Raw genomic sequence first — 13949 nt, 5'->3', positions numbered from 1 at the left:
AAGCACCAATCTGCTGTACTTGGTGGGAATCACTCTAAATGTATGTTCTGATAAACAGTTCTGACAACATGAATTGATGTTTTCGTGTCTTTAGGTGTACGGAGAAAGTTAGACCTGTTGCCATCAAAGTGTGCACAGTACCATGTCCTCAGGACTGCATTGTCACCGAATATTCTGACTGGTCCGAGTGTTCTGCTACCTGCTGGGAAGGTTAGTTATAACAGAAAGGATACAAAACATCACAATTCATAATCATATCACATCCATTTTGTAAAGTCTTGTAACCTTTAATCTGGCTACCGTTGTCAACGCTTAGTGAACCTTCTCATTATCATTGTGATTTTTCTGATTTGCAATTTAAGATTTGTCACTGCAGCTGTTTTTGTGTAACAAATAGGAAATTATATAACACTACAATGGATAGAAATTTAAATAATATCATAATGACAAATATGATATAACAGTAGGTCAGTGTTAGTTTAACTAAAATTACTAAATGCAATCATTCTTCATGACAGCTGGAGAAAACGTCCCAACAAGGACACGGAAGCGCTTCATCCTACAGAACCCAGACAACAATGGTTCACCTTGTCCAGAGATGTTGGAGGAGACACAACGATGCCTCAATCTTCCATTGTGTAATCAGTTCAGCTGGGTAAAAACCAACTGGAGCTCCTGTGTTCTTCCTCCTGTTGTCAGAGCCTGTGGCAAGGGAATCCGCACCAGGAGTAAGTTAATGTCAGGGGCTGTGGTAAGGGAATCTGTACCAGGAGGTAGTTAATGTCAGGGGTTCTGGTAAGGGAATCTGTACCAGGAGTAAGTTAATGTCAGGGGCTGTGGTAAGGGAATCTGTACCAGGAGTAAGTTAATGTCAGGGGCTGTGGTAAGGGAATCTGTACCAGGAGTAAGTTAATGTCAGGGGCTGTGGTAAGGGAATCTGTACCAGGAGTAAGTTAATGTCAGAGGCTGTGGTAAGGGAATCTGTACCAGTAGGAAGTTAATGTCAGGGGCTGTGGTAAGAGAATCTGTACCAGGAGTAAGTTAATGTCGGGGGCTGTGGCAAGGGAATGTGTACCATGAGTAAGTTAATGTCAGGGGTAGTGGTTAATATCAGAGTAAGTGGTAGGGGAATTTGTATTTGACAGACTGTGTTTAGAATTCCATGAGCATGGAGAAACTTAAGTATAGTGTGACATACCTTGTTCTAATGCTTTCAGGTCTAAACTTGACAAATTTGAGAAAAAAGAATAAAAAAGTGACATTTACCTTTAAACTTTTTGAGTGTGAAAAGGTAAAATTTGTTGTCGAAATTGGTTAAAATTGATTAAATGCTGCCCACTTTAAATGCCAATGGAGCATTATTGTTTTTTTCTGAACATTGATTGCATTTTTGATGAACATTGAATGCCAGGTGATTGATGCAGGCCTATTGGGCATTTTGTTTTGGAAAAAAAAAATCTTAATAGAAACTTCAGATCACCTTTTTTTATGAGGGGACAGTATTGTTAAGTATGAAGTTCAGATTAAGTTGTTTCCCCACTGTTCTAATCACTGTGTATATTGTCATGTTTAGATGTGACCTGTAGGAGTGAGAACAGTACAAAACAAGCTATTGATGTGTGTCTGAGATATGCTGGAGCCATGCCCCCCATGTACAGTACATGTTATGTGTCATGTGAGGAGGATTGCCTTTTCTCTGACTGGGCAGATTGGAGTGTTTGTGTTCAAGGATGTAATGGGAAACAGTTCCGAGATCGTCAGCCAATCAAAGGTAAGCAGGGAAACAGCTCAAAGATTTTTAACCAATCAAACGTAAGCAGGATAACAGTTCCAAGATTATTAACCAATCAAAAATAAGCAGGATAACAGTTCAAAGATTATTAACCAATCAAAGATAAGCAGGGAAACAGTTTCAAGATTGTCAATCAATTAAAGATGAAGTGTAAGCAAGACCGTCCACAAATTTGAGCTTGATGTGCAAATATTTCAGTCCTAGGCAGATGTAAGTTAAGAATTGTATTACCTATATAACCATTGTATACCTATATAACTGACAAAACTGTAAAAAGTTTGTATAAGTGACTGATTGCGACTATATATATGTATGAAGATGACTTTTAGATAAATATTATTTTGATGGACAGGTTCGAAGTCAATGCCATCAAGATGTTCGGACATACGTCGTTACCCACTGTATGAACACCGACCTTGTTATTGTAAAACACTGGAGCGTATCATCATCGGTGAATGGTCCCAGTGTATACTTGACCCGCCCAACAGACATGATCTAATGATGACCCACCTCTCGGGGCACCGAGGTATTCGATTGGCTAGAAATATCACTAATCCTGAAACTGGAAACAGCTGTGGGCCAGGCCATAAATATAAAGTGGTTGCCTGTCGTAATGCGATGAATGCTATGGAATCAGCTGAAAAGTGTGCAACGGATGGCAAAGGTATTTTTTCATTATTTATTGTAATAAAGATACTGTCAGATCAGATCCAAAGATCAAAATAAAGGATAAAGATTTACATCAGACTTCAGGATAAATGTTTTACATCCGATCTCAGGACAAAGATTTTACACCATATCTCAGGACAAAGATTTTATATCAGATCCCAGGACAAAGATATTGTTGCATGTATTAGATCCTAGTGAAAGTTTTTAAAACAAATTTACTGTTCAGTATTTACTGTGGTAGAGTATTTTCGATTAGTTATTAATAATTTGACTTAATTTACTAGACGCTGCACAACTGATTTACTTTAAAAGTACTCCTCAACCTTCATTTCTTAATGAATTATAGAGTCTTACCCAATACTCAATATAAAAAATGAAAAAAAAAAAAAAAACTCAAAATCTAGAATTTTAAAGTTGGATTTCCACATTTTTTCTGTTTCTGATGTTATACAGACACCAAGCAGAAGGCGTGTAGGATACCATGTCCTGTGGACTGTAAGATGTCTGAATGGAGCAAATGGAGTGATTGTCCCACTAAGTGTGGTGCTGGCGTCATACAACGCTTCCGTAACAATATGAAGCTTCCATCGCCTGGAGGACGTCGATGTCCTTCCTTAGACAGCACGTCAGATGAGGTGAGGTTCTGAACTAGTTGAATCATCTGAATATTGTCTGCTCCAGTTTTGTAATAGTACAAAATATTGTCTGTACAGTAATTACTTTTGTATAGCAAGTATTAACACTGGGTACATTTTGCATTGTAGGAAATCCAGACTCGTCTGTGCCATCCTGAGTGTGTCCAGTACACATGGAAAGCCTCTGACTGGGATATGTGTATGCCTCCAGTTGGAGAGAGGTGTGGAGACGGACAGCAAAACAGACATGTCAGGTATATTAATTAAGCACAACATCCTCAATCCTACCCACTATACAACATTCTCTCACCTAATTCTACAGTACCCACTATACAACATCCTCTCTCCTAATTCTACAGTACCCACTATACAATGTCCTCACTCCTAATTCTACAGTACCCACTATACAACATCCTCTCTCCTAATTCTACAATGTCCTCACTCCTAATTCTACAGTATCCACTATACAACATCCTCTCTCCTAATTCTACAACACCCATTATATAATGTCCTTACTTCCTAATTCTACAGTATCCACAATACATTGTTCTCACTCCTAATTCTACAATACCCACTATACATTGTCCTCACTCCAAATACTACTTTATCAAGTCATACTATATTCCCTATGTTTTCTTGTATAAAATCATTGGAATTTTCTTATAGCCACAGAAGTTCTCTTATCCTCTAACAATTTTCTGTGTTTCAAACATTCAGTTACTGTTGAAAAAGCTTAAGATAACTAGAATGTTTTATCAGTAACCTCTGGTAATTTCAATAAGATTTCAGAGTAGTCAAACATTGTGGTTCTAATGCTATTGAAAACTGTCAAAACTTCACAAAGTTCACTTTTTGCTTTCTTCACCTTTCAGCTGTAATGCTGTTAATATCAACGGAGTGATGACGGAGCGTGTTGACGATATAAATTGTGCTGGCCTTCCAGAACCTCGCAGTACTCGTTCTTGTTACCTCCCCTGTCCTGGAGATTGCGTACTAAGTGAATGGGAAGAATGGTCAACATGCCAACAGGTATTCAACCAACATATCTTATGTTTACTGTCCTCACTAAAGTGTTTGTTTTTTCATCTAAGGGGCCGAATAGATACCATTCAGTTGTTCTGCTAGCCAGTTAGGATGTATTCTGGTTCGATCACCTCAGAGTTCAGGGCAATTAAGTCATTCCACACGCCACTTCGGATGTAGTCTGCTTTGACAGTGTTTGGTCTACTCATACACTTTTCCTATTGGAAAGTGCTGAAAGTATTGCTGATACTGTTAAACTCTTCAACAGTGGAAGAAAATTTGTCACCATATGTGTTTATTTTCTAACATATAGAAGTAATTATGTGAAAAAACTAAAATATTTACAGAATTCTTGATCAGTGATTTGAAATATAAGACTCTGCTGCTCGATATAGAACCCCATGTACACAACCTTACAATGATATACAGGATGTGATACTCCCATCAGATATGACATTTCCCCAACCAGCCGTAGCCACTATAAAGTTACTTGATCCTATTGTGACGGTTTATGTGATCCGGTTCTTCCTCTTCTAGCCATGCAACCACAACCAGATGCAGCAGCGAGAAAGAACTATAATGCGTGAATCGGCATCTTACTCCGAGTACCAGAGCACATGTCCGCCGCTGAGAGAGTCCCGACCCTGTATCAAGGATGAAAACTGTATTGAGTACTCATGGGAGTTGTCCCAGTGGACAACTTGTCTGGTTAACAATGGTTTAGATGACTGTGGGGTCGGACATAAGGAACGCTACGCCATCTGTAAAGACCACATGAGGCGTGTTGTGGATAACAAGCTGTGTAAAAGTGTATGTTTTTTTATTGTTGGTAGTGACGTGGTAATATTTTATTTAGATTTTGTATAGAGAGAGATACAATTCAAGTCAGGAAACTAAGTTTTTGTTTTAAGCAGATTGTTGGAGGGATATTACATATCATTAAGTTTATATAAACTCTGATGTTATTGATTTGAGTCTAAGTTCAATTGTTCTCTGATCTATAGTGTTGATATCATTGGTTCTATTGTATTTAGTAAACAAATCACAAAGTCTGAATTTACGGGAAGATTTCTCTAGAAGATATAGAGAAATCAGTTCTTACTGATATTCTTGTCTAAAATGTTATCATTTCAGTATGTATCCTGTATGTATATATTTCTATTAAAGCTGAAAAATTGAAAAATTTTGAAACTATTTGTTTCAACAGGTGCATGGCCAGGTAACAGAGCCGTTAGTTGTGTCATGTGAGATACCATGTGATGTGGACTGTCTGTTATCTGATTGGTCACCATGGAGTGCATGCAGCAAAAGTTGCGGACTTGGTAAGTTTCAAATTTTGTAAGTGATTGACTTAAGTTATCTAATTGTTAACTTGATCAGGCGTGGACTCGATAGGTCAAGACCACATCACTTTCTATTGTTTGTTACAGAATTGAATATCTACAATTTATATAAAAAATTTCAGGTACCAAAAAGAGAAACCGTTCAATCGTACAACAGTATATCGGTAATGGCCGTCCTTGTCCACCCATCCTCTCTCAGGCAATGCACTGCTTCTCCCGCGGATGCTACAAGTGGCAGATCTCTCCATGGTCTCAGTGTGCAACACAAGTAAGCTTCATCCCTCTAGAACAATACATATCAGTTTTATCTCTCCTATACAACATCAATAAGCTTTATTTCTCTAGTACAACACAAATAAGCTTTATTCCTCCAGTACAATACAGATAATCTATATCCCTACAGTACAACAAAGATAAGCTATATCCCTCCAGTACAAATAAGTACATATCCCTACAGTACAACACAGATAAGCTTTATCCCTCCAGTACAACACAGATAAGCTATATCCCTCCAGTACAACACAGATAAGCTATATCCCTCCAGTACAACACAGATAAGCTGTATCCCTCCAGTACAACACAGATAAGCTGTATCCCTCCAGTACAACACAGATAAGCTGTATCCCTCCAGTACAACACAGATAAGCTGTATCCCTCCAGTACAACACAGATAAGCTGTATCCCTCCAGTACAAATAAGTTATATCCCTCCATTACAACACAGATAAGCTATATCCTTCAAGTACATCATAAAATAATCAAGTATATAAAAAGGACTTATATGATTTCACAGTTGGGAGTATGTGGTCATGGAGTACAGAAGAGGAACATCACATGTCGCAGTGACAAGGGACTGATGGTCGACTCATCTCGCTGTCCTCGTGATCTCACCACCATGGTCTCACCGGTAGGTTCATCTCTCTCCTAGTTGTATCAGCTTTTGATGTTAAATTTCTGTACTACACCACTTTGAAATAACTGCTATATTTTAGACATATTTTGTGGTACATTTTCTTCAGGTTACTAATGTTGATAGAAGAAAAGCTCTTATAACACAGCCAGTAGAACATTTGAGTGTGACGTTTCAATGATTACACGACCAAAATAGAAAGCCTAGTCTATGGAAATAATTTGTTGATTTGTTGAATATAGTCAAGGATCACAGAAAGATCTGACTGAACGTATCAATACAGTAGATACCTCAAACAGCATCAAATTCACCTGTTAGGAAGAAATCAATGATACTATGCCATTCCTTAACATCTTTCTGGTAAAGAAATATGACAGTGCTATCTCTGGTCAAGTTATTGATCTATAGCAAGAAAACACACACAGACCAAAACCTCAACTTCCAATCGCACCACCCCTTACACTAGAAGTTGGACATTGTAGAAACTTTCTTGAGTAGATGTGAAACAATTGTCACAGAAGAACAACAAAATCATATCCATTGTGCCATGAAAACATGTGGATACCCTGTTTGGGCTATTCAGAAAATTAACAACAAATTTGATGAAAGCAAAAAGACTAAGAGACAAAACACCAAGGGAAAGAATATATGTAAAGGACAGGTAGTCCTCCCTTACATCAAAGGATTGTCAGAAACCATTCAGACCTTAAGGACAAAACACTCGAAGAGAATGTTGCAGATTGTTTACCCAAAATCATATCCGAGAACCTGAATGCATTGTATATTGATGAAACGGGCAGATTATTGGGGTCTGACCTAATGAACATCAGAAAAATGCAGAATCTCAAGAAGGCAAAATTTCATCCGATCAAAGCAGAAATATTCTTAGTCCCAGATCAATAAATCAGCACTCTTTTTTTTTTCTGTAAACAGTTTACCCTCTGTTCACACTATTTTTGGCCTTAGTGTACATAGGATTATAGTACAGTCAAAGTTCTGTACCATCTCGTACACTACATACGTTCGTTCTGGTATCCTTCACACTGGTCTGATGAAAGTAATACTATGGTCGCCAGAACATCACATTCAAATCTTCTACTGTTTGTTTTATATCCTTTTGTCCGCTGTTAGACCTCTTGTGAACCTTGTGAACTGCCATTTTTCACGTTATTGGACTTTATTTTTTCATGCTGTTGAATTTTTAATCTATAGGTAGAGCAGCCCTGTCATGTTCCATGCCCAGGAGAATGTGTTGTCACTGAGTGGTCCAACTGGAGTCAATGTTACATCCCTTGTCACGACTTTGAAATGGGTGAGTGTGCCTAATGTAGGAAAATACATTACAAATATCATTTTATTCACATAGCATATGTTTACACAGTTACTCTATTTTCAATATCATTCCCATTAAAAAATCTCAAGTATTTGAAAGTTGCATCAAGGCTGAGACATAATTTTAATGTTAGGTCAAATTATATAAATATTGTATTTTTGGTACCGGTCAGAAAAACAAAATGGCTGACAGACGACCATCTTGGATTTGAAAATGAAAGGTTTCCTTTTGCTATTTCTGGGATTGAAAAGTACTGATAGATCTTTCTCAGATTCCATGAGTAGGCTCCCCAGGTTCTATAGTTGGTACCCTTTTTGAATTTGGAACAAATAATGAACACAAAATGGCAGACAGGTGACATCTTGGATTTAACAGTTACAAATTAGTATTTTTAGTTCTTGAGAAGAATTGATATAATTCCGAATAAAAACCAGAAAGAAGAAAAAAGAAGAGAGAAGATCCAACTTTTCAACTTTTCTTGGCAGGGGACAAGATCCCGCAGGGATTTCTTGTTAATGTTTTACAAATTCATCCTTTTTGGAGACATGTTTAGAGACATATTTCGTAAAATTCTACATACTGACAACATCGTAATCTGCTGTGATTTTGATTTGCCAGGGTACACAGAGGGAGTTCGCAGCAGATCTCGTGCAATACTGGCCCACCCTGGTCCAAAGAAGGAGAAATGCCCAGACCAGTTTTGGATGAGTGAATCCTGTTACGCTGACACTTGTTCTGTGTTCCGTTGGATGAGCACGCCTTGGGAGGGAGAGTATCGTGATGTTTGGTGTGAACGCTCAGATGGACTACGAGTCTATGGTAAGCAGATCACCATTGCTCTGGTACACACAAATCAATATTCATATTTTAATAAAATGTATGCCTTTGTAATGAATTTTAGTTGGGGTAAGAGATGTTGATACTGGAATCAGGTTGTCTGTCTGTCTGTGGATGGGTTCTTGTCTGGATGACTCCCACAGTTTTCAACAAAACTTTGTGAACCTCTTTGGAAGTAGTCATCACTCTCTAAAGTTCAGCATCTTTATTTTTTTGTTTTATCTGCCTGTTTTTATTACATTTATGACCCTTTTGGTTAAGTGTAGGCTGAACTTTGTGGAGAGTATAATTTTTATCACAATTTGATGTTACTACACCCTGAAGATGAGCACCCAGCACTATGTTGTGGATTTTATCTACTTTATTGCAGCTATACCCCTTTTACAATGATTTTACACTGAGTCTTTTCTGGGGAACTCCTCCTGCAATTTGAATTCAGATTATGTGGAAAAAAAGCCTCTTGGTTCAATAATGCATTTTCTTTGTCCATACAACTTCTGTTAGACTTGAAGACTGATTTCAGTTAAACTCTACAGTATTTATAACTAAACCATGACATTCTGTGTTTGGGTATCTTTTTATATATATATAAATTGTGGTCATGGTGACAGAAGCTATACAGTAACTGAGTGTTGAGAATCTTTTGGTCTATAAAAGGCTGAAATACATTTTACCAATTTTCTTAAAATTTCTTTTTAACTGTAATAAGTGTAGGTAAAGATGGGCCTATAATTGAATTTTGTCCCTAGGCAAAGTAATGATGCATCATCTACACATAGATAACAAGAGTAGGTCATCACATGATCGATAATCTTGATCCTCAGATGTAACACTGATTTCTATCTAACAATCTAAAGATCCAATTATATTCTCCCTGTAGATTGATGGTACGGTCACCAAGATTTCCCTGTAATTGTAATTCAAATTAACAGCCAAATACATGATATACAAGCACATATTCAAGAATAATGTCAGAGAACTTCTTTAATCCGTACCCAGGGTGGTTTGATCAGTACCTAGGGTGATTTGATCCCCTACCCAGGGTGGTTTGATCAGTACCTAGGGTGGTTTGATCTGTACCTAGGGTGATTTGATCCCCTACCCAGGGTGATTTGATCTGTACCCAGGGTGGTTTGATCTGTACCTAGGGTGGTTTGATCTGTACCCAGGGTGGTTTGATCTGGACCCAGGGTGGTTTGATCCGTACCCAGGGTGGTTTGATCAGTACCTAGGGTGGTTTGATCTGGACCCAGGGTGGTTTGATCAGTACCTAGGGTGGTTTGATCCCCTACTCAGGGAGGTTTGATCCGTACCCAAGGTGGTTTGATCCCTGCCCAGGGTGGTTTGATCTGGACCCAGGGTGGTTTGATCCGTACCCAGGGTGGTTTGATCAGTACCCAGGGTGGTTTGATCCGTACCCAGGGTGGTTTGATCCGTACCCAGGGTGGTTTGATCAGTACCTAGGGTGGTTTGATCCCCTACTCAGGGTGGTTTGATCCCTGCCCTGGGTGATTTGATCTGGACCCAGGGTGGTTTGATCAGTACCTAGGGTGGTTTGATCCCCTACTCAGGGAGGTTTGATCCGTACCCAAGGTGGTTTGATCCCTGCCCAGGGTGATTTGATCCCTGCCCTGGGTGATTTGATCTGGACCCAGGGTGGTTTGATCTGTACCTAGGGTGGTTTGATCCGTACCCAGGGTGGTTTGATCCCTGCCCTGGGTGATTTGATCTGGACCCAGGGTGGTTTGATCAGTACCTAGGGTGGTTTGATCCGTACCCAGGGTGGTTTGATCCCTGCCCTGGGTGATTTGATCTGGACCCAGGATGGTTTGATCAGTACCTAGGGTGGTTTGATCCATACCCAGGGTGGTTTGATCCGTACCCAGGGTGGCTTGATCCCTGCCCTGGGTGATTTAATCCCTGCCCTGGGTGATTTGATCTGGACCCAGGGTGATTTGATCCATACCCTGGGTTCTTTTATCCCTGCCATGGGTGGTTTGATCCCTGCCCATGGTGGTTTGATCCCTACCCAGGGTGATTTGATCCATACCCTGGGTTCTTTGATCCCTGCCATGGGTGGTTTGATCCCTACCCCGGGTGATTTGATCCCTTCCCTGGGTGGTTTGATCCGTACCCAGGGTGATTTGATCCCTACCCAGGGTGCTTTGATCCCTACCCAGGGTGCTTTGAGTTTGTTATGAAGTTGAGTTCACAGATTGTTCTGTACTGTCATAGCTGTGTCCATGGGAAAGACACTTTGAGATCCAATTGCTCTGGATTTCATGTGGAGAGTCTCTCACATCCTTGAGATAGGTACAGCTACTCCATGAAGACCTCACGTCAAAATGACCCCAGGGAATGACCCCAGCAAACAGACAAAACATGGTCAATCAAAGCCAGAAATATATATACTAATATGTAACCAAGACGTTTGTGTCACACCTAACCACTAGTCTTCAGCATGACTGATTCACATTTACAACCTAATGATATTACAAATTGTATTTTTTTTTTATAAATTGTATTATACCTAATGATTCTGAAGAATGGTAACAATCACCCTCAAGCTGCCGGAGGAAACTCCACTAATATGTACGTTCAACATGTCACTGATTGATCACAAAGCAATATAATTGGTCCTTTCCTAGGAGTGTCATCCATGAGTTCAGGGGGTTCCTGCAGTGTATGTTAAGATGATTTGATCAGCATCCTTGTGTTAGCCTGGCTCTACACTCATACATGACAACCTGCTGCCACAGTCTAGTGTGAAGCTTGGTTCTGTCAGTGTACAGCTGGATAATTGTTTGTGTTGATGATATGTTTTATGGATTATTCTGAATCAGAAAACAACGAGATAAATGTAAGTTTTCTTCATTTATATATAAGTTATTTCTTTAAATGCTAGCAGTATATTCTACATAACATGATATTCGGAGCCCTAGAATTTACATATAATGTTGGGAGCTGTACACTTTACATATGATGTTGGGAACTGTAGATTTTACATTGATGTTGGGAGCTGTAGACTTTACATATAATGTTGGGAGCTGTAGACTTTACATATGATGTTGGGAGCTGTAGACTTTACATATGATGTTGGGAGCTGTAGACTTAACATATAATGTTGGGAGCTGTAGACTTTACATATGATGTTGGAAGCTGTACACTTTACATATAATGTTGGGAGCTGTACACTTTACATATAATGTTGGGAGCTGTACACTTTACATATGATGTTGGGAACTGTAGATTTTACATTGATGTTGGGAGCTGTAGACTTTACATATAATGTTGGGAACTGTAGACTTAACATATAATGTTGGGAGCTGTAGACTTTACATATGATGTTGGGAGCTGTAGACTTTATATATGATGTTAGCTGTAGATTTTACATATGATGTTGGGAGCTGTAGACTTTACATATGATGTTGGGAGCTGTAGACTTAACATATAATGTTGGGAGCTGTAGACTTTACATATGATGTTGGAAGCTGTACACTTTACATATTATGTTGGGAGCTGTACACTTTACATATAATGTTGGGAGCTGTACACTTTACATATGATGTTGGGAACTGTAGATTTTACATTGATGTTGGGAGCTGTAGACTTTACATATAATGTTGGGAACTGTAGACTTAACATATAATGTTGGGAGCTGTAGACTTTACATATGATGTTGGGAGCTGTAGACTTTATATATGATGTTAGCTGTAGATTTTACATATGATGTTGGGAGCTGTAGACTTTTTATATGATGTTGGGAGCTGTAGACTTAACATATAATGTTGGGAGCTGTAGATTTTACATATGATGTTGGGAGCTGTAGACTTTTTATATGATATTTGGAGCCCTAGAATTTACATATGATGTTGGGAGATGTAGAATTTACATTGATGTCAGGAGCTGTAGACTTTACATTGATGTCAGGAGCTGTAGACTTTACATATGATGTTGGGAGTTGTAGACTTAACATATGATGTTGGGAGCTGTAGACTTTACATATGATGTTGGAAGCTGTAGATTTTACATATGATGTTGGGAGCTGTACACTTTACATATGATGTTGGGAGCTGTAGACTTTACATATAATGTTGGGAACTGTAGACTTAACATATAATGTTGGGAGCTGTAGACTTTATATATGATGTTAGCTGTAGATTTTACATATGATGTTGGGAGCTGTAGACTTTACATATAATGTTGGGAGCTGTACACTTTACATATGATGTTGGGAACTGTAGATTTTACATTGATGTTGGGAGCTGTAGACTTTACATATAATGTTGGGAGCTGTAGACTTAACATATAATGTTGGGAGCTGTAGACTTTACATATGATGTTGGGAGCTGTAGACTTTATATATGATGTTAGCTGTAGATTTTACATATGATGTTGGGATCTGTAGACTTTACATATGATGTTGGGAGCTGTAGACTTTATATATGATGTTAGCTGTAGATTTTACATATGATGTTGGGAGCTGTAGACTTTACATATAATGTTGGGAGCTGTACACTTTACATATGATGTTGGGAACTGTAGACTTTATATATGATGTTAGCTGTAGATTTTACATATGATGTTGGGAGCTGTAGACTTTTTATATGATATTTGGAGCCCTAGAATTTACATATGATGTTGGGAGATGTAGAATTTACATTGATGCTGGGAGCTGTAGACTTTACATATAATATTGGGAGCTGTAGACTTTACATATGATATTGGGAGCTGTAGACTTTACATATGATGTTGGGAGCTGTAGATTTTACATTGATGTTGGGATCTGTAGACTTTACATGTAATGTTGGGAGCTGTAGACTTTACATATGATGTTGGTAGCTGTAGATTTTACATACAATGTTGGGAGCTGTATTCTCTGTTACATATGTGTTTTACCATCCTCACTTTTCTTTACCTTTTTCTCTGTTCTTTTTCATCCTTGCTCTGTTTACCAGCCTCACTGTTCTTTACCATCCTGGCTGTTCATTACCACCCCCTCACTGTTCTTTACCATCCTCAGTTCTTTACCACCCTCACTGTTCTTTACAATCCTCAGTTCTTTACCACCCTCACTGTAATTTACCATCCTCATTGTTCTTTACCATCCTCACTGTTCTTTACCATCCTCACTGTTCTTTACCATCCTCAGTTCTTTACCATCCTCAGTTTTTGTTTACCATCCTCATTGTTCTTTACCATCCTCACTGTTCTTCCTCACTGTTCTTTACCACCCTCAGTGTTCTTTACCATCCTCACTGTTCTTTACCAACCACACTGTTCTTTACTATCCTCACTATTCTTTACCATCCTCACTGTTCTTTACCATCCTCACTGTTCTTCCTTAACGTTTCTTTACCACCCTCAGTACTTTACCATCCTCATTGTTCTTTACCAACCACACTGTT

The 13949-nt window shown here is 38.7% G+C and overlaps 1 protein-coding gene across 2 annotated transcripts in view; it reads left to right on the top strand.

The window, feature by feature from the left end:
* Window positions 1-13949, top strand: part of LOC132561194 (thrombospondin type-1 domain-containing protein 7A-like) — a 125603-nt gene that overhangs the window by 80438 nt on the left and 31216 nt on the right. For both annotated transcript variants that reach the window (XM_060225923.1, XM_060225922.1), the window contains exons 10-22: window positions 95-210; window positions 519-728; window positions 1574-1771; window positions 2145-2456; window positions 2915-3096; window positions 3226-3350; window positions 3969-4125; window positions 4657-4929; window positions 5327-5441; window positions 5585-5730; window positions 6255-6372; window positions 7588-7683; window positions 8323-8523. In XM_060225923.1, the coding sequence (XP_060081906.1) occupies window positions 95-210; window positions 519-728; window positions 1574-1771; window positions 2145-2456; window positions 2915-3096; window positions 3226-3350; window positions 3969-4125; window positions 4657-4929; window positions 5327-5441; window positions 5585-5730; window positions 6255-6372; window positions 7588-7683; window positions 8323-8523 (2249 nt within the window). The remainder of the gene's footprint in view (window positions 1-94; window positions 211-518; window positions 729-1573; window positions 1772-2144; window positions 2457-2914; window positions 3097-3225; window positions 3351-3968; window positions 4126-4656; window positions 4930-5326; window positions 5442-5584; window positions 5731-6254; window positions 6373-7587; window positions 7684-8322; window positions 8524-13949) is intronic.

This window comes from Ylistrum balloti, unplaced genomic scaffold (genome assembly GCF_031769215.1).
Source record: "Ylistrum balloti isolate Yb309-2 unplaced genomic scaffold, AGI_CSIRO_Ybal_v1 Utg371170, whole genome shotgun sequence".
Classification (NCBI taxonomy): Eukaryota; Metazoa; Mollusca; class Bivalvia; order Pectinida; family Pectinidae; genus Ylistrum; species Ylistrum balloti.
This window is presented reverse-complemented; position numbering and strand designations above follow the sequence as displayed.